We start from the raw sequence: 23,406 nt of genomic DNA, 5'->3' as shown, positions 1-23,406 counted from the left end.
CACACCAAAAAAAAAAAAAAAAAAAAAAACTTTGCTTGGGATTAATGTGAACTTTGTTGTAATCACTCGACTGAACTTGTCATTTTGACTTTTTTCATGTTTTGTTTGCTTAAGAAAAACTTTACAAATATTTATACCGCCAAAATAACATTTTTCTGGCGCAAACGCGATTTGTGCGTTCGAACGAGCTACGAGACTTCAATCGCAGTAAACATCGCCCAAATGACATTTACTTGCGCTGTCTGGCACGGTAAAGGCCTTTGGCGTAAAGGTCCTCTTAGGTGCCCGTCGGACAGAGGTTTTATACGAGACACCCCTCATGCTCCTTCAGGATTCAGGCTTCCAGATGAGGTCCTGCCCTGCTTCGGCCCCCTGCCACGCACCGAACTCGCGGACAACCGCTCGGTCGCAACAACGGCTACACGCCAGTACGCTGCTCATGCAGACCGAAACGGGCAGTGGCGGACGGCAAATCGGGGGGATCACACCCAGGAATGGTTCTGAACTTACAAAATCTCCTTAATTAAACTGAGAACTTTTTTTTTTTTTTTCCTATGCGTTAACGGGAGTGGGTTTGTGAACTTCCAGGAAGAGGGAAATCCGCAGCGGGCAATAACCGCTAGCTCAGGGGCTATTCAACGCGGGGTAGCCCAAGGCCCCAAGCTTTGTTTACTCTCTCGTGGCAAATGGGAAAGGGCGGTCGCCTTTTTTTTTTTTCTAAGAACGCGGAGTCGCCGACGGCAAAATAGGTCGTTCGGCGATCCCGGATAGCCAGGCGCGACGAGAGGAGCAGGCTTGCGTGACACGCGATGCGGCACGTGAAGTACGCTGCGCTTCGTAGAAGTAGACCGAACCACGTAAACTTCGCCCTCGGACAGCGCGAGCGCACACTCCGTGGGTGATGCTTCTCCGCAGTGCAGCAGTGCCGGATTGAAAGCGCACTCAACGGAGCTAACCAACCAACCTAAAGAGACTGAACAACGATCACACACACGTTCGAGGACCCGTGCTGAATACGAGCGCCGAATCGAAGGCCACGTTACACTAATCGATGTTTAAAACGCGTCTACCGTAACCAGCGCAACAATGGGTTCGGAGGTAGGAACCCCCCCCCCCCCCCCCCCTCCCCCCAGAATCTGTGTGGCACTCACAGTACTCAAAAACCCCAATGTGATAACAGATTACCAGAATCGCGACAGAATACCAGTATTCATATTCTTCGCAAAAACCGTAAGCCGAAAACAAAATATAAATACGACAAAAAATATTGACATACGCATACGAGTCACGATCGTCGTACGAATTAACCGCTACCACTACTACTACTACTAAAAAAAAAAAGAAGAATAGCTGGTTTGAGGGAAGGTACAATTATCGGATATGCGCCTGGCCGTCGCCATGAGGGCCTCGAACCGCGTGCACCCGCGAACAAAGCCCGCAGAAAAACACGTACTGGGGAGGTCGACACACAAATGTGACCCTCCTGCCGGAAACGGCGTGCGACGGTCATTGCAACGGATCACGAGCGGAAACGCGCCGGGACAGGCGCACGCAAGCGATGACGCCTCCCGCTGGGAACCGGGCAGCACCGGCGAGAACCGCGACCCGCAGGGCGACGAAATGACCGGCAGCAACGAGAGCGTCTGGCGGCGCGTCCCTGAAACAAAACACGGCGCCGCTGAGAAAAAGAATCGAGGTCGTGGCGAGCGAAAGGGAGGGGAGCAGTCAAAGGGGCGGCCCGTGCCGTCCTCAATCGGCGGAGGGGGGCGCCAGACACGGAGGCGACAGGCGCCGGTCAGCCGTCTACTACGCAGGCAGCATTCGGGCCGACGGTGGCGCCGCTTCGCCCACAGGTGGTCGACCGCGACGGCTGTTGCTCCCCGCCTGCCTCCCACTTCCGAATGCGCCCAAGTGAACGGGCCGGCGACGTCATTAGGTGGGTCCCACGGTCTCGCCAACAGACAGGACCCGGTCGTCGTGGCTGGACGCCGATGGCTGCACGGCACCTGGACGCGAATGCAAGGCGCGACACAAAACGCCCGAAACAAACGAAAAAAAGATTCGGCGCCGAAAAGTCGCCGCCGGCTTTTTCCCTTTTCTTTTTTCCCCGTTGTTCGTGCGCCCCCGTGTATAATTCCGGCCCTGGAAACACATGTATTAAGAGCTTCTGCGCCACGACGACTCCGTCGAGAGACGCACACACACACACCTGCCGAGTCGAGACCGACGCCGCCGAGTCGCGCCTGCCGGTGCGTGATGTTTACCAAAAGTCGACGGTTCGACTCGCGCCCGTGTGTACCGCGGATTAAAGGAGGAAAAAAAAGAAATGCCCACGGCCGTCCAGCTAGCGCTGGTGCGTGCCCCGAATGCGCTGATGGTCGCTACTCCGCAACTGACGCTTTTTTCTTTCCCCTCTCGCGAACCGAGCTTCTGCTTGAAAACTACATTAAACTCGAACGACTTACCTGTAATCATGCAGACGTAATGGTGTTACCGGCCTCTGCGCGGCTTTGGGATCTTCAACGACTACCGAATGGCCTCAAACGCGTTTCCGTTTTCCCCGCGGTCAGTCGTGCCGCTTTCGTGCAAGAAGAGACATTGAACACCCAAGACAGAAGTATAGGATTATCTCTCTTTATTACAGTAGAAAGTATCATTATTTCCAAGTTTGTACACTTTGACAGAATTTGTACAAAGCCGCGCGCGCCCTTGTCAACGCGAAACGGGTCACAATCTGAAGGAGACAATGGGAAAAGAAAAACGGCTCTACAAAGAAAAAAAAAGTGTTACATATTTACACTTTACAGTCTGTACAAAGAAAGCAAAATAAAGAAAACAACAAACGAAGGTTAAGTCATCCGCTTCGGCACTTACAACGTATGATACACAGCCTATAGCTTGAGCAAACGAAGCATTCAGAAGAAAAAAAAAAAAATCGTTCGGATACGCACGCACACCTCTGAAACCACTAGACTTGTAAGGCATTGTAGGCAGGCAGAGTGGTACTGGATTGTCGCTTCCATACCAATGCAAAAAGGACGCTTGAGCTTCTAGAGCCACAAACACAGCTTGTATCAGGAAGAAAGGAGGAGAAAAAAAAAAAAAAGTAGGAATACAATACCTAGTATCACTTCTAACTCTCGAAATCCCGTTCAAAACAGACGCACAGACACGTTCAAACGAGGCACTTTTACGCAGCTTATTTTGCACTACCTAGCTGCTAACAGCGGAGAGAAAGTGGTACAAAAATGTGGATGGAATTTGTTTCGCGGAGTTACCGTCGGGGGCACAACACACAGGCACACACGCGCGCTGTGCCAGACAAAGCACGCAGCGGGGGCACACACACACTCCAACAACGCTTTTTTTTTTTTTTTTTTTTTGCTTTTTTAAGTTTGCGCGTATTTTTTTCGCTTAGTGTCCTGCCACTGTACGTAATGACAAGGTTTTGGCACACACCCTTTGCGCAGGTTCCTGCGACAACACCAAAGCAACCGGGGGGAGGGGGGGCTTCACAGCGAGACTCGCCGTCTCAGAACGTGCCCGAAGAAGCAGTAAAGGGAGGCGGCAAAGTGCCGTCCCAATCTCACTTTACTAGTAAAAAACGGAAAACAAAAAAAAACGATGATAATGAAAAGTATACTAGCAACATACGGCGACCTTCTGACTGAACGAACACAGATGCCACGAATGAACGAGAATATTTATTTATATTTATATATATATTAAAGGAAAAGGGACATTGGTGAGGTGAACATGGGAACATCTGCCACCGCGAGGAACAGTAGGATTCCAAACACATTCTTCACTCCATTCTAGGAAAAAGGACCTGAGAGGCTCGGTAAAGTGCTGTGCGGATACTGGTCGACAGAATTGAAAGCCTTGACAAAGCGGACAAAGGGATGGGGTTGCTGGGAGCGAGGAGAGGTTCAGTGAAGCTTCACGCACCAGAGCACTCGACGTGCTCGGAGGTGGCTACGGGGAGAAAAAGGCACATTGCCCCCTAGTCAACCCTTCTCACGACCGTCAAACGGCACATGCCTCCAGTGAAGAGAGAACAAAAAAAAAAAGAAAAAGTGTCCTTGCGGATTCGTACCCGCTGGTGTCGTCACTAGTGTCCCACGAGAGTCCCAACTTATAATAATAATTATTATTTGTCCCACGAGAGTCCCAACTTATAATAAAAATTACTATCTGTCCCACGAGAGTCCCAACTTGAAGATGGAGGGAACGCGCACACGATTCGAGAAACGACGGGAAAATAAGGAGCGGACACCTCGACATGTGTGCTCAAAACGCGTGCACCACGGGGTCGTAGTTAAGTACTGCCCGAGCTAAAACGGCCGAGACGCCTTCCCTACGTTATGCTTCCACGAGACCAGCGCTGCCAACGGTTCAATAGAATTAACCGCAAGTATTATCGTGGGAGGGACTGGCGCTGTCTAGCGCTTTCCACACATACAATAAGAAAAACAAAAACCACACACAAAAAAAAAGTGTGGCGCCTTAAAGCTTTCTTTCTCTTAAATTTTGTATGCTCCCGCGGAAAGAAATGACACGCAACAAAATCAGTAAAACCTCCGAGGAAAAAAAATTAATGCACATTTGCTTAGAACAAATTTGAACCTCTCTGAAAGGCGTTTGTTTCAAAAAACAGAGAGGAAAGAGAGAAAAAAAAAAAAAAAAACTGAGCAAGAAAAAAGATTGGAAAGTCGGGTTAACACTTAAGGTTTACTTTAGACTTGAACTGCACCATCACAGTACATCAAACGCTGTGCCTAAAAAAACAACAAAACAATAATTTGAAAAAAGTAATAAAAAAAAATAGAGGAAAGTTAAGCCACAACTCGTCCAAGCTTCGCATTGCAGCCACCTGTCACTCTTCACAACCGCGCCAGCTAAGATGTGTATATATAAACAGATACATACATTTATGCACGTACGTATTTATATAAATATATAAACAGACAAGAACGGAGTGAAGGGTGACACAATTCCCCACTGATTCTACCAATAATGTTCAGGCTCGTCAGCCCATCAGTGAGCTAAGATGATCATGCCTTAGAGTGTTGTCGAACAACCTCGAAACTGTACCGAAATGCCAATGATCTGAGTATAAACAAAGTGCAAAAAAGAAAAAAAAAATGTGGTTTACATTTTTAAAAACGGAAAGTGTGTTTGGGTGTTTCGTGGCCTGTCAAGGGCACGATGTACGACTGGGCATAAAAAAAAAAAAAAAAAAAAAAAAAAAAAATTGAAGTGATGTACGGCTTCTTCTTACAGCCAGAGAGGACAGGAAAAACCAAAAGGAAGGAAAGGGAAGAGTCACACCTCATGATAACAAGCGAGTGTGGTTTCATCGAACCAAATGAGTGATTGAAACTCAAAACCCCCTGAGAGTTGATCACGCACTTACTTTTCATCATTTAATAGGAGCACTGTTTAACTAAACTACCAAAAAAAAAAAAGCTCTCTTTTTTTTTTTTTTTTTTGCGTGTTTACCATAGAACACCGAGCTCGCGCCTACGCCAGAGCAAGAGCTCACATTCCGAGTTCCGTAAATTGCAGAATGGGGCAGAGATTGAGAGTATGCAGGTTGGTCACAATACTACCACAATTTTGAGTCGGCGCTCGCTGGATATTTTACGGCACTAGTTGAGATTTCTGACAAAAAAACTCCCACAAAGCGAAGCAAAGAAAATAAGTGACGCGAACAACATAAAGAAAGCATGCAATGTTACGCTGCAGTGACGGAACCTAGACAGGCTTAGCCAGGAAAGGCGGTGCTGTACATTACGATTCCTTTTAAAGTTAATTCCTCGCTCTTAACAACGGAAAGTAATGAAATAAAAATCAATGCAACTGACGCTGCATCGATTACACAAATCTAGCATGTCAGATATACTTTAAAACTTTGACACTACAGCGTTATTACACCACTTAACTTTGTTCCTTGCAGTACAACACAGACGGCAGAAGATTCAGTTGGGGCACAAAAGTTGACAAACGATCGGAGTCGTTCAGTTAAGTAACCTTTTCTAAACAAACTTTCCTCATTACACCAAGTCAAACAAACAAAAAAGGCAAAAAAAGAAAAAGGAAACAATTTCGACAAGTCTCCATTCCTTCGAACAATGTCAAAATAAGATGTCGACGAAGCATAGCACGCACTCACCTAAGCCAACGAATGCGTTGTAAAAGCAGACTACAGCAACACCGACATAACAAACATTTTGTACTTTTCGACGAAAAAAAAAAAAAGAACCCGTAAAAAAAAGAAAGGTGTAGAGGAGAAACAGAAGAGGGAGGGAGGGAGGATGGGGGGGGGGGGGGGGGGGCAAAGTGGAAGAAGGAGGCAGTACTTCACAACTGGTATCGTATAATAAATAACTGACTCGTGTACGAAAACAAGAGTGGAAGCAGTAGTGGAGAGTGTGGCGGGAAGCCTTCGGTCACGCTTCAGCGGTAGGTGACACCAACATTCTTTTTTTTTTCGTAATCCTAACATTTTATTTTAAATATACATACATATACAATATACAACTTATCACCAAAAGTCGCGGAGCTTTTTTTATTTTTTGTTCAAAACTCGGGCGAGATGATGCCAATCCCCTTTCACTTCACATACACTTTTAAGGGAAAAAAAAAAAAAAAAAAAAACGCTAACCGGAAGCTTAAGGTGCATTTGTTATATTCTTTCGAGGGTCACATCGTAATGAGAATGACATACGAAACAAATATTAAACTCCCAACTAAAAAAAAAAAAAAAAAGGGGGGGGGGGGGGCAATGTAAAGTATAACCCCCTGTTTAAACAATCTTGAATTCTCGAACTTATTACCGTCTCTTCCTCGATGTGGATGCGCCCCTCCAGGTCTGTGCAAGAACAAGCTCCTCGCTGATGTAAGTCTAGAATTAGCGCAAACTCAACGCGCATTGACTCGCGCAGAACTCATGGCCAGAGCGTTTAAATCTCGTCATATTTTCTCGCAACAACGTGACCCTCGAAAAACACAACCTTTAAAAAAAAAAAAAAAAAAAAAAAAAAGAAAAAGAAACGAGCAGGCTATTTATGGGAGCGCTTCACGCTCCTTTCATCGCCACCGCCTGTATATTTCTTTCCCTAGTAAAAAGGCAACAAAGAACAGCCAGAGAAATCGTTCCGGGACGAAAAACCGGCGTTCGAAGAAAAGCGAACGGAGCTTTTCGGGAAAGAAACGGCGGCGCGGGTCTCTCGTCGTCCAGACTTCCCAGGAAGGGACGACCCGGTCGCGACACAGCGAACAACAGCGAGAAGGGAGTCAGCGCGGCGGTTCCAACCGCCAGCCGGGGGCGCTGCTCGCCTGGTGGTGCGGTCTGTGGTGGCCCCGGCGGGCGCGTCACCTGGCCGGCGGCCGGAGCAGCAGCTCCAGCGAGCAGGGCAGGGCCGTGACGGCCTGCCGGCTGTACCGGGGCCCCCAACCCTTCACGAAGGAGATGCGCACGGCGTTCGGGTCGAAGGGCCCGTCCAGCGAGGCGACCCGCGGGCAGCGGCAGTAGCGCCGGGCCCGCTCCCAGTCGAAGACGCGCAGCGAGTAGCCCGGCGGCACCTTGAATACTGTCAGGTTCCGGACCTGGGGTCCGTCCAGCGTCGGCGAGGTGACGAACACGGCGTGCTCGGACCGGTTGTACACCCAGACGCCGTCGCGCTCGTGGAGCAGCGTCACGCCCATGCCGATCTTGGCGCGAGTCCGTGCCACGGCCTCCTTGCACGGCGTCGTCTTGGAGCGCGCCAGGGAGAGCAGGCTCAGGGCGTCGGCGACGCCTCCCCTCGGGGGGGCCGCGCTCTCCTCAAAGGTCACGTGGAGCCAGGGCTGCCGGACAGGGAACAGCGGGCCAACGCGCTCGTTCAGCTCCCAGTAGGCGATGGTGCACCAGGGCTCGTCGGCGTGGCCGCGGACTCCGGCCTCGCCGGCCGCCGCCGCCGAACCCGTGGACGTCGCCGAACCTGCCAAAGGAAGGACGCGGGTCCGTGAGCGACGAGGGGTCCATATCACATGAGCGAATGACGTTTTAGCGAACAGCGACATTTGAGCGAATTTACGTTTTAGCGAATAACGGGGGCGCGCGTTAACCCATCCGCCGCGCTGCGCTTCCGCCGCTTCGCGGCGACAGTCTGTGGCGGCTTATTACTAAAATGTGAACCCCGTGTCATTCGTTGAAACGTGGGCGTTCGCTAAAACGTCATTCGATCAAGTGAGTGCCTCCCGCTGCGCGTTACGCGTTAGTGTCGACAAAATTGGCACGCGTAACGAGCGACCTCGAGTGCCGGTAGCGACTGAAACATTCTAACACAGTGCCAACGTCAAATTCCGACCGACGTAAACATCTGAACAGCGCAGTGTCGCTTTCCGCGACCTTTCCCTGGTCGACAAAGCCAGCTGCTGGTAACCGCCCTCCCCCATCCTCGACGCGAGTCGGCCGGGCATGTCACGTACGAGTACGCCACACACAGCACAATGAACACTCCCTCTCTTCGACTCCTCGTGTCGGGCCAAAGGAGCGAGAAAAACGAGTCCGCGACATAAGAGGGCGACCGTGCAAGACGACGGCATTGCCGAGGTCGCTTCCGCGGCAAGTTCGAAATGTCGCGCCTAGGCTGACTCCGCGCGTGCGAAAGCATGCCGGCGTCGCCAACGTTTGTTCAACCTGACGTTGGACTGCGAACTTTCGACCTTTAGCCAAGTTCGACGATGTTCCGTCTTATGGACATTGTTACCCGACTTCTACACAAAAGTTTCAAATTTCCGGAAACGATTAATTTATAAAGTATTTTATTTTATATATTACATCTTTATTGACTACCAATGTTTCCACGATATAAAATCGAATATACGTTATGCTACTAACTTAGCAGGTGAAACAATGAAACAGGATACCCGTGCGCACAAAACTCAAACTCCAGTCAAAAGTTTTGTCGAACTTCGCGTTCTAAGTGAGGTTATGATTAATATGCAATTAAATGCAAAGGTGCAAGCGAGCTGGGCAAGACTGGCAAGAATAATCCCCGGAGAAGGGGAACGAAGGGGACAAGGGACAAACACAAATCTCCAAACACAGCTATAGGTGACTGGTGTGCGACCAACACACTCGCACGCGCGCCACGCTCGCACGAAAACGCGCTCGCCGATGTCGAGAGAGAGCAAGAGCCTGATTTCGAGGAAAATCCCCTGACGGCATCGTGGGCTTGCCAAATGCCTATTACTCAAGCAGCGTAAATTGCCAGCTTAATTACGGCATCTGGCATTCTCGTTTCGAAGCTAAAACAAAAGCAAGCTCATTCGATTTACTCGCAACAGCCTGCACCGGTACAGAACAGTGTAGCGCCGTGCAGAAAAGCCGCGGGGCAATGTCCTTCAGGTTGTGTTTTGAGATTGGCTGCACTCGGAAATCGAACAAGGCGGTGTGCACAGAGTGCCAGTGTTGTAGACAATACCACAAAAAAAAAAAAAAAAACAACTAACGAAATACGTTACTCGTAAATAAAAGGAACCTGTTACTTTTTTTTTTTAAATTATGAATTAACACGATTTACTGTTTCGACGGTACAGGTATGCATAAGTGCCAGATTTCAAGAAACATGTTCATGCACAAACTGAACACTTATATTTTATTTGCGGTTTGAGCTAAATACTCACGAGAAGAAACGCAAAGAAAAACCCGAAAAAACTCGAAAATTCACGTAACTTGGCGCCTAAGAACACACACAAAAAAAAAAATGAAGTATAGTATTTTTTTTTTTTAATTTGGGAAGAATAACGAGTAATGTAGCAACGTTACCCGTTACTCGAAATAAGTAACGTAAGTACGTTACCCATTAGAGTTTTGAAAACGCAACGAGCACGCTACCACGTTACCGAAAAAAGTAACGCGTTACAGCCAACACTGGAGTGCAGCTGGTGCAGGAGTACAAGTCAACAAAACGAAACCCGCCAATCAAACATCTTTTCTTCCTTTTAACGCGAAATGTGTTTTATCGGGCCATGCCACGAGAAAACAGTCACAAAGGACTGTCGCGTGAATTTCCCCGCCAAATGCGGCGGAAACTGGCGTCAGGTGATTTGAGGTAACGCGACGTGCTCATGTGGCGTCAATTTCTCTCTGAAATTTTCCCGGTAAATTAACGTGACGTGACCAGGTCATGCCACGCCTGCGAGGTAGTAGCTCGCGCTCAATAATTCTCCGTTCCCCCTCTTTTTCACCCAGATCAAGCGTGTGTAATATTTTTTTTTTTTTTTCGGTGAGGAAAAAGGCCGGGGGAGGGAGGGAGGGGGGGGGGGGGTTATAATCCTATAGTGTTAACGTAGACTAGGACATGGACCTGATAGGAAGTCGATCCGAACGGTACACGGGCTGAAAGTCTCCCGCCACACGGGCGACCCTGAGTAACACCTCTGGTGTGCGCGCACACTCGGCCATTCGCTCTGAAAGATGTCACTGACACAGGGTTCTGAATCTGCAGTGAACTATAAATCGTTTCTGACTGAGATATAATGACTTTAGGCCAAGTCCCCAAGGTGGAGAAAATTTAGGTACGAGTAAAAATTTGCCTCCATCCATTTTTGCCAACCAATTTAGTTGAAGATACAATTCGAGGGAAAACGTACGGGAATCTACGATACACGATATTTTTGCTTTCTTTGTCATTTTTTTTAAAATTTATTTTAACGCATAGCATGCTTTCTAAGGGAACCCCAATCCCAGAATTGTGTCCGCCCGTCCGTCCGTCCATTTCCCGCTAAATTTAGCGGGAGAACTGAAATGGCGTACAGGCCAGCTGACCTGACGTCAGGAGACCTATACACCAATTCAGTTTTCCCGCTGAATACAGCGGGGAAACTGACGTCACCTAACCCGACGACACGTGACATTGCCTCAATTAAATTTCCCCACTAAACCTAGCAGAAAAATTTACGTCACGTGATCGATACAGCCAGTTGCCCCACTCAATGGAGCGGGAAAACTGAGTGTACAGGCCTTTCGTAATAGACGGACGCCGTAGGTACAGAGTTCAACTTTTTGATTGGCAACCTTGTACTCGGGCAAGTTGGTAACAGCGAAATTTGTTTTGAGCTACTCCAACTAACAACATTTTCGGTATCACCGGCCTTTCCCTTTCCGGTATGCTATTTAGTATCGCGAAAGTCAGAATCCACAACCAACATTCAAATATACCCGCGCTTTTTCAGTGCCGTGACGTGAGTGGAACGCAGGCTTGCAGGTCGAGAAGGTGCTCTAAAAATTTACTATGCGGAGCATTGATTTCGTGAATGCTGCGCGGGTGCCTGGATCGAGCTTCCAAAACATTCATTTGCCACCATGAAACTGCTCGTAATCAGTTGGGAATAAAGTCTACAGTACTAAGAGTAAACCCCCGCCTTCCGTTGACGTAACTTTTTCATTGTTGCCAGTACAGACTTTAAAAAACACGGTGAGGGCCAAAATTGTAAATTCAATAGCTTCGCGAAAAAAAAAAAAAATCTTGGCCCAATATCCTGGTAATTATTTCAGTGATGTTCGTTGCTGTATTCAGCAAATTTTGAGGCCAATCGGGTACTACGACGAAAACGCCGGAGTACCCCTCTAAATTAATGCACCTTTTCTTCGGTCACCTCAGTACAAAATCTTAGCTCAAGTTCACAAAACAGTTTTTGCGGTCTGTTCAAACAGAAATCGATTCCTTTGTTTCGCACTGCATAGCGTACATTTGTCACATTACAATAAGTTAATAAATGAGCAACGTGTACTTTCTCATAACCACCTCGATTGATAGCGAACGTTTCGCGCACTAATTTTTACAGTAATTTTTAAAAGTAATTTTTAGAAAATTTAGTGTTGAGTAAGAAATGAGAAACACGTTCACCACGCGTTCGAAACGCGACAATTTGAATCAATAACGAGAAACTGGTCTAAAATGCGTTCAGAAGTATCCCAGTTCACCGCATAAAGGGAGAAATGAGAGACCTTCCGCAAAAAAAACAAAGTTTTTTTTATTTTGTTTAACCTATAGTTTTCTTATTCGCCCTTTGATCTGTCTGGTCTGACACTTTCCCGTTCCCCATCGGCCGGCCGGAAAGCAAGCAGGCAGGCAAGCCGGCCGGCGCCGAAGAGGTTTTTCAATGCCGGTCCTCCCCACGTCACGTCTCCCGCCGCCGGCTCCTCAAACCAAGCGACCGAGCAGAGCGAAGGACAGCGCAGAGGGAGAAAAAAAGTAAAACCTCGCGCGCTTCGCAAACTAAAAAAAGAAAAAAAAAATGTTACTGAAAAAAAAAAAGAAAAGTAGCCGGCACCATCGACGCCGTCTTCCCCGCCGGCGACCCAGAATCTCCGGCGCGGGAGAAACCTTTAAAAATATCGCACATGCGATCGCCCGGAACGTGGCCGCCCGCGAGTGTTGCGAGACGACGCTGACGCCGCCGCGAAGGTTCCCAGACGAACCTTCCCGCCCGAGGGGGGGAAACCTGCGCTGCTGCCGTTCTGCCGTCGCCCCATCGACCGTGCTTGTTGCGGGTACGCTTCGCGTTCCTGCCACCGCGAGCCAAACATGTTTTCGTAGCACGCACGCGCGTACAAAAGGTAAAGACCAGTAGCGAGAGCTTATCACTGCAGTCTCGAGACCACCGTGCTCGAGACCATGCACGATTGCTCGGGTTTGCGCTGCAAACGATTTCACTATTGCGACGGCGATATCTCTTGGGACCAAAGCACGACGACACGAAATTTTCCCAACGCGCCTATTTTTTTTTTCGTTATTATTTGGAGGGTGCATCGACCTTGGCCAAACAACCAAACTACAAGATCGGATAAAGGCCTTTACAAACCAGTGGGGTACCCAGGGGTGATGGCGCCCATGGCAAGTGGTTTATCCGCGCCCCTGATGATGAAGATTTTCTGTACAATCCCGGGTTTTTGTCGGAAGTGAACTAGCTGTGTCACAGCACATTCGTTCCACTGCATGCATTGACTGAACACACGTTAGAAAGATACCAAACACGCTCGTGGTCAGTCCATTTCGTAATCCTTGCCTGGCATCGATATTTTGTGGCAAAAGAAACAAAGTAGACTTTCAAAAACTCAATTAGTCACAAATAACTTTGAATCACGCAGAAGAGCGAAAGGGTTACTGACATAGACATAGCTGTCAATAAGATTAAGTTTTTGACATCACATAAGCAGAGATGTGTTCTTAAGGTTTCCGAGACTTTATCTCCCACCTATGACTATTCACGGAACAATATAAAAGTATATGATTTTTACGCAAGATATGATTTTGATTTCAGAAATGCTGAGGCTGTGGAGGAGGATCTCAGAGCATTCGTTAAAAAATCAAGGGGGAGGGGGGGGGAGGGGTGTCGAGAGCCCCTGTGATCCCCCAGAACGTTTGAGAGCCCTGACTCTCAAACGTTCTGAACTGACTGAAACGGCGCTTTGTGTGCACTTTGCGCTGTTTGTTTCAGTTTCACTCATCCTGCTCTACGCACAAACCTCCACTCACTTTCGTCGCCCTCCCCCTCCCCCTCCTTTCCCCCCCCCCCCCCCCCCCCCCCAAAAAAAAAAAGTTAGGCAAAACAAGGTTGTTGTTTATTTTTGGAGTTTGAACACAAAGTGCATAAATCCAATCGTCAAAATGCCGACATACCGCCACACTAAAGAAAAGAATAAATAAATAAAGCCGAATTAAAACACTTCCGACTGCGTTGAATTTGCCGGCAGTGCGAGTACAGTCCAGAGGAATACTCTTCGCAGTCGCACTTTAGTGTTCGCACGCACTAACAGCCTCGTGCATTCAAATCTTCATTGACGCCTCGTTCAAAACGATGCACGAGTCGGGAACTTTGCCGTGTTCAGGTCCGTCTTTTATTCTTTGAGTTACCGGCATCGTACGCAACGTTTCGACATTCCAATTTTTCAAGTTTTCCGCGTTCATCACTTTGATTAATCTTATACGCTCGCATGCTTGTGCGCGCGTATCATCTCCGGTGTTTCAAACGTCACCCGAAATGGGTCAAGGGGTCATCCGCAGGACCCGCACCGAGACAAGACCACTTCGCGCCCCGATAGGACGGGCTCTGTTGGCGGATCGAGACTGAGGTCCAGCCGGCAAGCGCCCAACCATATACGGGAAACGACGCCACACCGAAGAGCAAACGCAGAAATGCTAACCGGGGAAGCAGACGACGACGAGCGCCGTTTGATTGTTTTGAGGCACCGGGCGAACCGAGTCCCAAGACATTTTGCGCAACGCTGTTTCTCTTCACACACTCGAAATAATCGCGACACCTCACCAGGAAGCCGAACAAGAAAGCAAAGTGACCGGCAAGAATGCCAGCGGGCAATCAAAAGGCGACGAAATACCTCGGGCAGACGACGACACCGGCGGCGGGGGCCTAGGCAGCAGCAGAAGGCGGCGAAGGGACGCGACCAGTTTGCGAAGTCGTTTCACCAAACCGGCCGACAGTCGAAGATACTTTTTGAGGCGCCGCAGCCACGCGTAGCCCAACGTCCGACAGCAGCACAGAGTACGAAGCATCCTCGACGGCGTGGTCGACGTGCCAACCGGCGGCGGCATAATCGAGGGATCAAGGCGCCGGCGGTGTAGATTCAGACGAGGCGAAGCGAGGAGACGACCGACGCAGACGACGACGCCATCGCCGCCGCCGCCGCCGCCGCGGCGCCCATGCCACCATGGCGGCCCCGACCCAGCGACGACGCGACCGACGTACACAGACGGAGGCGGCGCCGGATCGGAGGAAGGGCGCCTGCGTTGCCCCACTTCTGCCACGCGCTTCGACGCAGCTCTCACAGATGGCGCCACGCGTGCAGCGCGTGGCCGGAGAGCCCACGCGTGGCCAGAGCCGTGGATACAGAGAGTTTGGTCAATGGGAGGCGCGGGCGGGTCAATGGGGCTTGGCACTAGGGGTGTCGCGAACCGACCGCGGTTCGAGTTCGACCAGGTTCGACTTTTTCGAACTTTTAGTGAAAATATCGGCGAACCTTGTATTGAGGTTCGACTCATGTGCGCATGCGCGGCAGGCAGGCCAGTTGGCTTCGGATTGGATGGTGATGGCTAAGGGATGAATCAAGGGCAGCGCTGATTGGCTCTTTCAGTTAATTCAGTACAAAAAAATTAAGTTATTAACGTCTTCAGTGATAAGAATTGATTTTTTTTTCATTGCAACTTTTCATAAAATAAAATAACCCATTGCATACAAAAAAAATTCTCCAAACCTAGACATGCTTGCTTCAAGGTCTGGCCACAGTGTCCACAAAGTCGAACCGGTCGAATCTGGTGAAGAGTTCGAAGGTTCGTCGAACCGGTTCGACCCAGTCGAACCCCGAAAGTTCGACCCAAAAATCTGGTTCGACAAAAGTTCGCGACACCCCTACTTGGCACGCTCTCTTGGCCAACCAGAGGCCGAAAAGAATCCCCTAGTGGTGGCAGCAGGAAACAGCTTTAATCGTTTAAAATGTAGTAACCCTTTGTGGTTGAAAATAGGATGCACATGAAGTTTCGATTATGATCATGCAGAAAGATGTAAGAAACGATTGTGCCGCTCGAACTCTGTTCTGCTCGGACAGGGTGTGACCGCTCGGACGGCAGACACCTGGCCCTCGGTGCCTGGCGTAGGGATTATGTCGATCGTTCCGCTAGTCGCACTCTTCCACCATAATTTTGGATAACCGCGATTGAAACATCACGTGCACCATATTTTCAATCACCCAGAGTTACCCCGACGCACTTAAGTTTGTTTCTCGCAACCACCGCCAGGGTATTATTTCGGGCTTCTGGTTGGCCACATTCGAATTTCTGAAGACGCCCTGGAACACGCCCAGCCCGCTTTCGGCCAATGGTGCCTCCTCATTTGTCTCCTATAGAGCACTATATAGCTCCTTCGGAGCAGAGTAGCGCAATCTAGAATGCCATCTCTCGGCGACTAGCGGCGAACGCCCGGGGGTTCCAACTTCGGTCACAAATGCATGGGCAACGGGAGAAAATCGCTGTTTCTTGATATGTACGGAACGACAATAGTTTTTGGCATAATAAATGAACAGTATACAATAATTTGCGCTAAGTTTTGTTCCATGTAATAACTTTATTCTTTTTCAAAATTGTCTGAGCGGCATCATGCAGCAGACGACGCGGCAACGTCACACCGTTCACGTGACCCGCTCCGGCCAATCCATAAAGTCCATCTCCGCTGCGTAAAACAATCGTCTGCTTCAAACGCCACTGCCTTGGAAATTGCCTTCTCAAAATTTTCACACACATCCAACATTATTAAAACTTTGACAAAGCGTTTAGTGCTTTACCAACTTCACAACAGACTAGTTTCGCAGAGTGTAAACTCGGCGTCTATTTTTTAATGAGCCGTGTTGCGTCGATCTCCATGTATTCTCCCATAGGGCGGGCCGCCTCCTGAACCCCTGGAACCCTGAGTAAGACGTGACTCGCGCCGGGGTCCATATCACATGAGCGAATGAGGTTTTAGCGAACAGCGACATTTGAGCGAATCGACGTTTTAGCGAATAACGGGGGCGCGCGTTAACCCAAATGGGTTCACATTTGTAATGAGCCGTCTGCGGCGGCTCATTACAAAAATGTGAACCCATTTGGCCCACCCGAAAACGCCGCTTCGCGGCGTCCGACTATTCGCTAAAGTGTCATTCGGTAAAACGTGGGCGTTCGCTAAAACGTCGTTCGATCGAGTGAGTGGCTCCCCTCGCGCCGAGCTGCTCTGTCGACCATATTGTCGGCGAAACACGCGGATCACAGGGTTGCATTACTCTCCTCCGTAGGAGCTATATAGTGCTCTAGTCTCCTATACCTCCCAATGAATGGCCAAACTTTCTACATATACCGCTCTGCGCGTGGCGAGCATCGCGCTGTTTACAAGAATAAATGCTACAGTAAAATGTTAGATGGAGAGATGTACCGTCCCGGATTTATCTTTCTCGTAGTTTCCCGTTTATCCCTTTATTCTGGTGGCTTAGACCGAGCACCGATGGAAATAAGGGTCCATATCACACGAGCGGATTACTTTTTAGCGAATAACGGGGGCGCGCGTTACCCACCCCCGCGCTGCGTCGTTCATGCCGCTTCGCGGGGGTCCACCATAGCACATGAGCGAATGGCGTTTTAGCGAACAGCGACATTTGAGCGAATCGATGTTTTAGCGAATAACGGGGGCACATGTTAAACCGCCGCACGGTTTAACATGCGACAGTATGCGGCGGCACATTGCAAAAAAAAAAAAATGTTAACCCACTTTAATCCTTATGCTTGGCAGAAGAGCGTGTTGGTTTAAGTCATGGATGAAGAAAGAATAAACAATTAAAACAGGGACAACACAACCACATCTTTCAACTAGCAACAGACGAGTAAACTTTCAACAGCGAGCAGCCGACTATACCCAGTAGGAGTAGGGGAGAGAAGGAAAGATAAAACACGCGAAGTGCAGGTCAGGGTGGTAGGGTTATCTCGGATTTTAAAAATTCAACCTCAGTTTTCGTCAGCAGGAGGGAAGGGTTTGACACGTTGTTTTTTGCTGTGGTCATGGCGAATGATTCTATGATTTCCCTGCCGAATCTGCTGTCATGCCCCCCAAGGATTTTTGTGTCATCAAAGAGGGGATGACAACGCAAACACGAACGGGCATGTATGACTATGGGATGATAAGAATCTGGAGAGGCCTTAGAAACTTCGTTGTGATGTTCGCGGAGTCTGTGATTGGTGCATCTGCCGGTCTGTCCTATGTATTGATGGCCACAGCTCAAGGGGATGGAGTAAACTTTCTTCTCTTTGCATGGAAATCCAGAAAGTTTACTCCATCCCCTTGAGCTGTGGCCATCAATACATAGGACAGACCGGCAGATGCACCAATCACAGACTCCGCGAACATCACAACGAAGTTTGTAAGGCCTCTCCAGATTCTTATCATCCCATAGTCATAAATGCCCGTTCGTGTTTGCGTTGTCATCCCCTCTTTGATGACACAAAAATCCTTGGGGGGCATGACAGCAGATTCGGCAGGGAAATCATAGAATCTTCGCCATGACCACAGCAAAAAACAACGTGTCAAACCCTTCCCTCCTGCTGACGAAAACTGAGGTTGAATTTTTAAAATCCGAGATAACCCTACCACCCTGACTTGCACTTCGCGTTTCTTATCTTTCCTTCTCTCCCCCTTCTCTCCCCTACTCCTACAGGGTATTCGCGTCTCCAGCTCGACGCTCGCCCTCCCGCGGCGGAAACGGGAAGCGGTCTAGTGAGGGTCTCCCGATTCTCCTGCTCAGCGGGCATGGCGGAACTGCTCGCGATCATGGCTCGCGAAATGTCGTTTCCGAATGCAAACAACACTCTTCACTGTCCCAACGTAGTGCTGCAGCCGGTATGGGAATGTACCTTACTGGAGAGTTTTAGTATTGCGCCTAGAAGCAAACGCAAGCGGTGTGCGTTTGCGTTAGAGTAGCGTGCCCCACGTTGTGCGTGCGCCTCATCGCTATGCGCCATCCAAGACTGCGATTTCGGGCTCCGCGCACGCGCAGTGTGGAACGCGCAAAGCTAACGCAAACACACTGGGCTTGAGTTCGCTCGTATACGCAATATTAAAACTCACTACTGTTTCACCGGCTTCCGACGCCAACGTAACGTGCTGCAGTGAGCAGACGTGCAAGCAGGTAGGCGTTCCTTCGAACTGGAAAGGTTGAGATTGGCAAAACGACGGCGAGCAAATACAAAAATAAATAAATGTTATGAAAAAACTAGCAATTAAAATAAAAGCTTTTTTTTTAACTTTTGGGCATTTGGTCTGGAAGTCTATTGGCGGCGACTTTGGACGTTTCGCCGATTGTCAAAAGTCGCGACTTTGATAGCACAATATACTTTACCCACAATTAATGTAATTTTAAGTGGATTTTTCACTTTAGCTAGAATGTTTTCATTGATTTTAGACTATTTTTATTTTATTTGTAATTAAATTGCAGCAATTAGAACCTGTGATGATAATTAGCACAGTTTTCATTGTCATATTTCTTCGCGCGTTTAAAATTAGATCATAAGCAACAAAGTATATTAGAGCTTGAAGAATTACTTATTCAAATATGTGAATTTTAATATTATTATTATTAATACAAATCGCAGCAATGTATGCCTTTAATTAACGCCAAGATCACGAAAATACTTTATTTAACCATAATAGTTTTTCCAGAAAGGTATAATTCTGTTCTCTTTTTAGCATATGAAAAACTCTGTCATAGTTATCAAGATAGACACAGTTAAACGCTGGATGTAATATAAAATCCTACGCATCACGCGGTGCTATAAAAACACACACACACACACTTCAGCTGTCTGACTCGGATTCCGTCTTGGGTTATTGCAGTGAGAGCACCGTTTATGCGTTTCGTGGACATATTGTAAAAATTGGAATTATTCTCTTATTCTTGTCCTAAGATAATTGTCATTATTTCCCATGACAATTATCTGAACGAGAAAAAGGCAGCGAGAACTCACAGATATCAGCACTGATTTTTTCAACAACTACGAATATCAGCCTGGATCGAACAGTATGTCACAAAATAAAGTTTCCGCGAACAACTTTTCTAGGTAAATAATTACGATGAGAGACACATCTTGAGTCATGAAAGAATCCGAAATTAAGACCTCTGTCGGGAAATTAAATCCAAAATAGAAGTAAGTTTCGGTTTCGCTCCAGAATTAAAACGCGCATCCTTCTGTAATTAGTACGCAAAACACCGTTCTTGTTTTCAGGTTAAAGAGGTGACCTGCGCTCATAAAACATTAGCTTCCTCGTATTGCCAGAAATAATTTATGTCGCTCAGTGAAGCCAGCACAGTAGACAGGCTCAACAGCGGCACGCATCTCTGACCCTCACTAAACCCGCCATCTTGGAAAATGAGTGGCGCCACCTATAGTTAGTTGGAGTCGCGAATAGTCGGCTGCTCGCTGTTGAAAGTTTACTCGTCTGTTGCTAGTTGAAAGATGTGGTTGTGTTGTCCCTGTTTTAATTATTTTATTCTTTCTTCATCCACCACTTTAATCACGCCGCTTAGCGGCGGCCGACTATTCGCTTAAGTGTCATTCGGTGAAACGTCGGCGTTCGCTAAAACCTCATCCGATCAAGTGAGTGCATCCGTGTGTAAATAAGTGTTCAATACAAGCTATCGAGGTAATTTAATATAACTGGACCCCTCCCCTTTGAGTGCAAGTCCACTAAGTATAAACAGCTAACAAAGAGTTAGACGCAATTATTTGCCCACTGTTGTATCCGATACTGCCGAGCAGCGAGCAAAGCGAGCGACTGCTTCGGACTTAACGGCAACCGCGAACTCGTGGATAAAATACTTCCAATTTCAATGACGGGGTACACGAAAAGCAACAGCACACAAACAGAAGGGAAACGCAGAAACATCGGTGACTTCTTCCCTGGTTTTTGCCCTTTTGTTTAAAATGCTTAGCTCACAAACGATGATCAAACTAATCCAAGTAGACTATGATTTCGAGACGACTTCAACACATATGCGAAAGTACACAGGCGCAAGCAAGCAAACGTAGCAGAGCATGTCACGATTTTTTAATAACGTCACAAATGTAAACTTCTTTTTTTTTTTTTTTTTTCCCCTCTGAGAGCAGGATAAACGTGCCACGCCGAAAAGAGAGCAAAAAAGAGAGTCTCGAAAGAGCCGGTTGTCTTGACGGCCGCCAGAGAAGCGGGGAGGGCGAGATCCCAGGCATCCCCCCCAGCAAAAAGAAGTTTTCTGGCGCCGGCAGGCACGATAAGCCTCCGTCTAGCGCCGTCAAGCGACGATAGTGCAACGGCGGCGAGACGCCCGGGCGTCGCGGACGTCAACGACGACCGCGAGCGGCGTCGACGAGGACCGGAATCTCCGGTTGGAGAGGGGGCTCCCAGCGTGCCGAGATTGCAGAGTGTGTCCAACTGCTCCATCGGGGTCACGTGGTTTATGGGCCAAGTTTGTGCTAGAAGCTGCGAGGACTGTCTGCAAGGCTTTCTTTCCCGTCACGTGGCTATGCAACGCGTGCGCGCTTGCTACCAATCTGCCCAGGAAGCGTCCGCCATTCAATGGCAAACGGTCTCTATGGTTTGAGTTGCTCCCTCTCCGAAATCTAGGCTCTCCCTCTGTGTCCGCGAGGGGAAGCCGCATTCTCCGGCTCGCTGCTTGTCGCTGCTGCCGCCGCCGCACGAAGAGAGCGACCAGTCGGCGCCGAGAGCGCGGACGTCGACCGAGCCGCCGAACTCCGAGAAGTTCACTTTCCTTTGTGAACGACGCGGTCGAGGAACCTCCCCGGAGGACAAAAGAAAGCGCTCGGGGGGGGGGGGGGGGGGGGGGGGGGGGGGGGATCTTGGTTCATCCGGTCAAGAGCACTCGGGGACCAGCCAAGCAACCGCTCGAGCGAGTGATCACGCTTACCGGTAGACGAGCGTTTAATCAATCAATCGGTCATTCCTTTTCATCTTGCAAAGGATCTCGGGTGTGTTACGTGAACGCCGTGGCCAGCCAAATTTAGCGGGGAATCTGTGCTTACGTCGTGATGTCATGTCACATGAGGCCACAATGTTCCCGCTAAACTTGGCAAAGAAATTTCTCCAATAAATTTAGCGGAGAAAAATGATTCGCTTAATTAAGCTGACATTTAGTATCACGCCCAAGTCCTGGTGCCACGTGAGCTCAGTGCCACGTCGTGACGTCAGTGTCCCCTGGACACCGTCATTGTCCAACAGACACAAACGCAAAAAAAAAAAAAAAAATGTTTGCGTTTCTGTTTAATATTTGTGACAATATCACCAAGGACGAGGTTTCAAGAGGCGTGTGTGTGTCTCGTCGAAATGTTCGTATCCAGCTCTCTGGCAAAGAATGCGGGGTTCCCGATCGAATTCTTGTGGAACGGATGCCATGGAAATCCACACAGCAAGATGTCAATCCTCCGTAAAGGAGCGATTTCGCCCACCATTGGCAGATCGGATGTCGGTTGCGATACAAGACTCTCATCGAAGTTTCTTCTCATTCTCCAAAAGACAAAAATCAACACTAAAAAAAAAAGAAAAAAAAAAAGAAACTGCTTAGAAAGAACAAGCATTTGATTTCAGACTAGATTTCTTAAAAACCTGAAATATTCAACATAACCAAATCAGTTTTTGCGCATACAAGCACAAATCTACGTGCTCAACGACACGAAGCTAGGGAAAAGCGCAACGGACCACCGGAGCGTGAATGTCACTGTGCTCGTTGCAATGTCACATAAAAAAAAAAAAAGTAAACTTTATGCACTGTACGTCTGCACGTAATAGTTTTACATCATTTGATATATACAAAAAAAAAAATCAATCGCGTCTAAAATGTGTATTATATAAAAAAAAAACAAAAAAACATCGCCTTCCGCCAGCTGACGTGCCATATCATCACAGAAACGTCAGCCAAACTGTTTGCAGTTATGTAAGCTATTTTTCATGATCTGGCCTCTTAGATTTGTGGCAGCTCACCTTCAATGGAGCAGCGACTTCTGCCACCAAGCGCTGACCCCTTGAAGTGCAGCACTGGCCAGCCTCAGCTGCTTGGGCTAACGGGGCTTTCTTCCCCAGATGTCACAAGGTGCTGTCTGAAGTTCACTAACCAGGACCCAGAAGGCTCGAAAATTCAACCAGATATTGAGGCTCAAAAATTCCAGATTTCGAAAAATAGGGTGGCGAATTTCCCCGACTGGAATCTGATTTTGCCGGTATAGTGAATCGACACTGGCACCGCGGAAACGTGGCGTGGCCCTTATGGGAGCGAGAAGAGAGACACATGAAACATGAAAAAGTACAAACAATAAAAGTACAGATCTTTATCGCTCGGTAAAAAGGAGGCCATCAGAAGGTTTCCGGTAGGACAGTCTCGGAATCGAAATAAGTATTATCGTCAAAGCAACAGTCAGCCATATGATAGGGACACGTCATATATATGCTTCACCGTTTCTTTCTAGGACAACATACCCCATTTTAAAAGCGCTGCGTCAGGTTCCCCGCTCGTTCTGTCAGGTTTTTAAAAGCCTCGATTTCAAAAACTCTTGACACACACTTCCCTGTATCAACAGCCGGCGTCCTCAATGTACCACATAATTCTAACGTTAATTTTATATACCTACCGTAATAATAAAAACTGTTTTGTCGTTAAATTTTGGCTAATTTCTAGGTTTCGGTCTACTTTCGGAGCGCATCTTCGTGCCCGCGGCCCTGATTCCCAGTAGCCGAGGCGGGAAGGTACCACCTCGCCTCCCACGTACGATGGAGGGAAGGATGGTGCACGCGTGTTGCGTGTCAATTGGTCACTGGGGAGCAGGACCGCGGGCG

At 48.3% G+C, this 23,406-nt stretch overlaps 1 protein-coding gene across 1 annotated transcript in view; it reads right to left on the bottom strand.

Annotated features, from left to right (window-relative positions):
- Window positions 1–2,618: 2,618 nt before the first annotated feature.
- The window catches only part of LOC8031782 (mothers against decapentaplegic homolog 6), a 127,565-nt gene continuing 106,777 nt past the window's right edge, over window positions 2,619–23,406 (bottom strand). Inside the window, exon 4 of the mRNA XM_029975852.3 lies at window positions 2,619–7,985. Within this exon, the coding sequence (XP_029831712.2) occupies window positions 7,378–7,985 (608 nt within the window). The 3' untranslated portion in view covers window positions 2,619–7,377. The remainder of the gene's footprint in view (window positions 7,986–23,406) is intronic.

This window comes from Ixodes scapularis, unplaced genomic scaffold (genome assembly GCF_016920785.2).
Source record: "Ixodes scapularis isolate PalLabHiFi unplaced genomic scaffold, ASM1692078v2 PGA_scaffold0__279_contigs__length_252992795, whole genome shotgun sequence".
Classification (NCBI taxonomy): domain Eukaryota; kingdom Metazoa; phylum Arthropoda; class Arachnida; order Ixodida; family Ixodidae; genus Ixodes; species Ixodes scapularis.
This window is presented reverse-complemented; position numbering and strand designations above follow the sequence as displayed.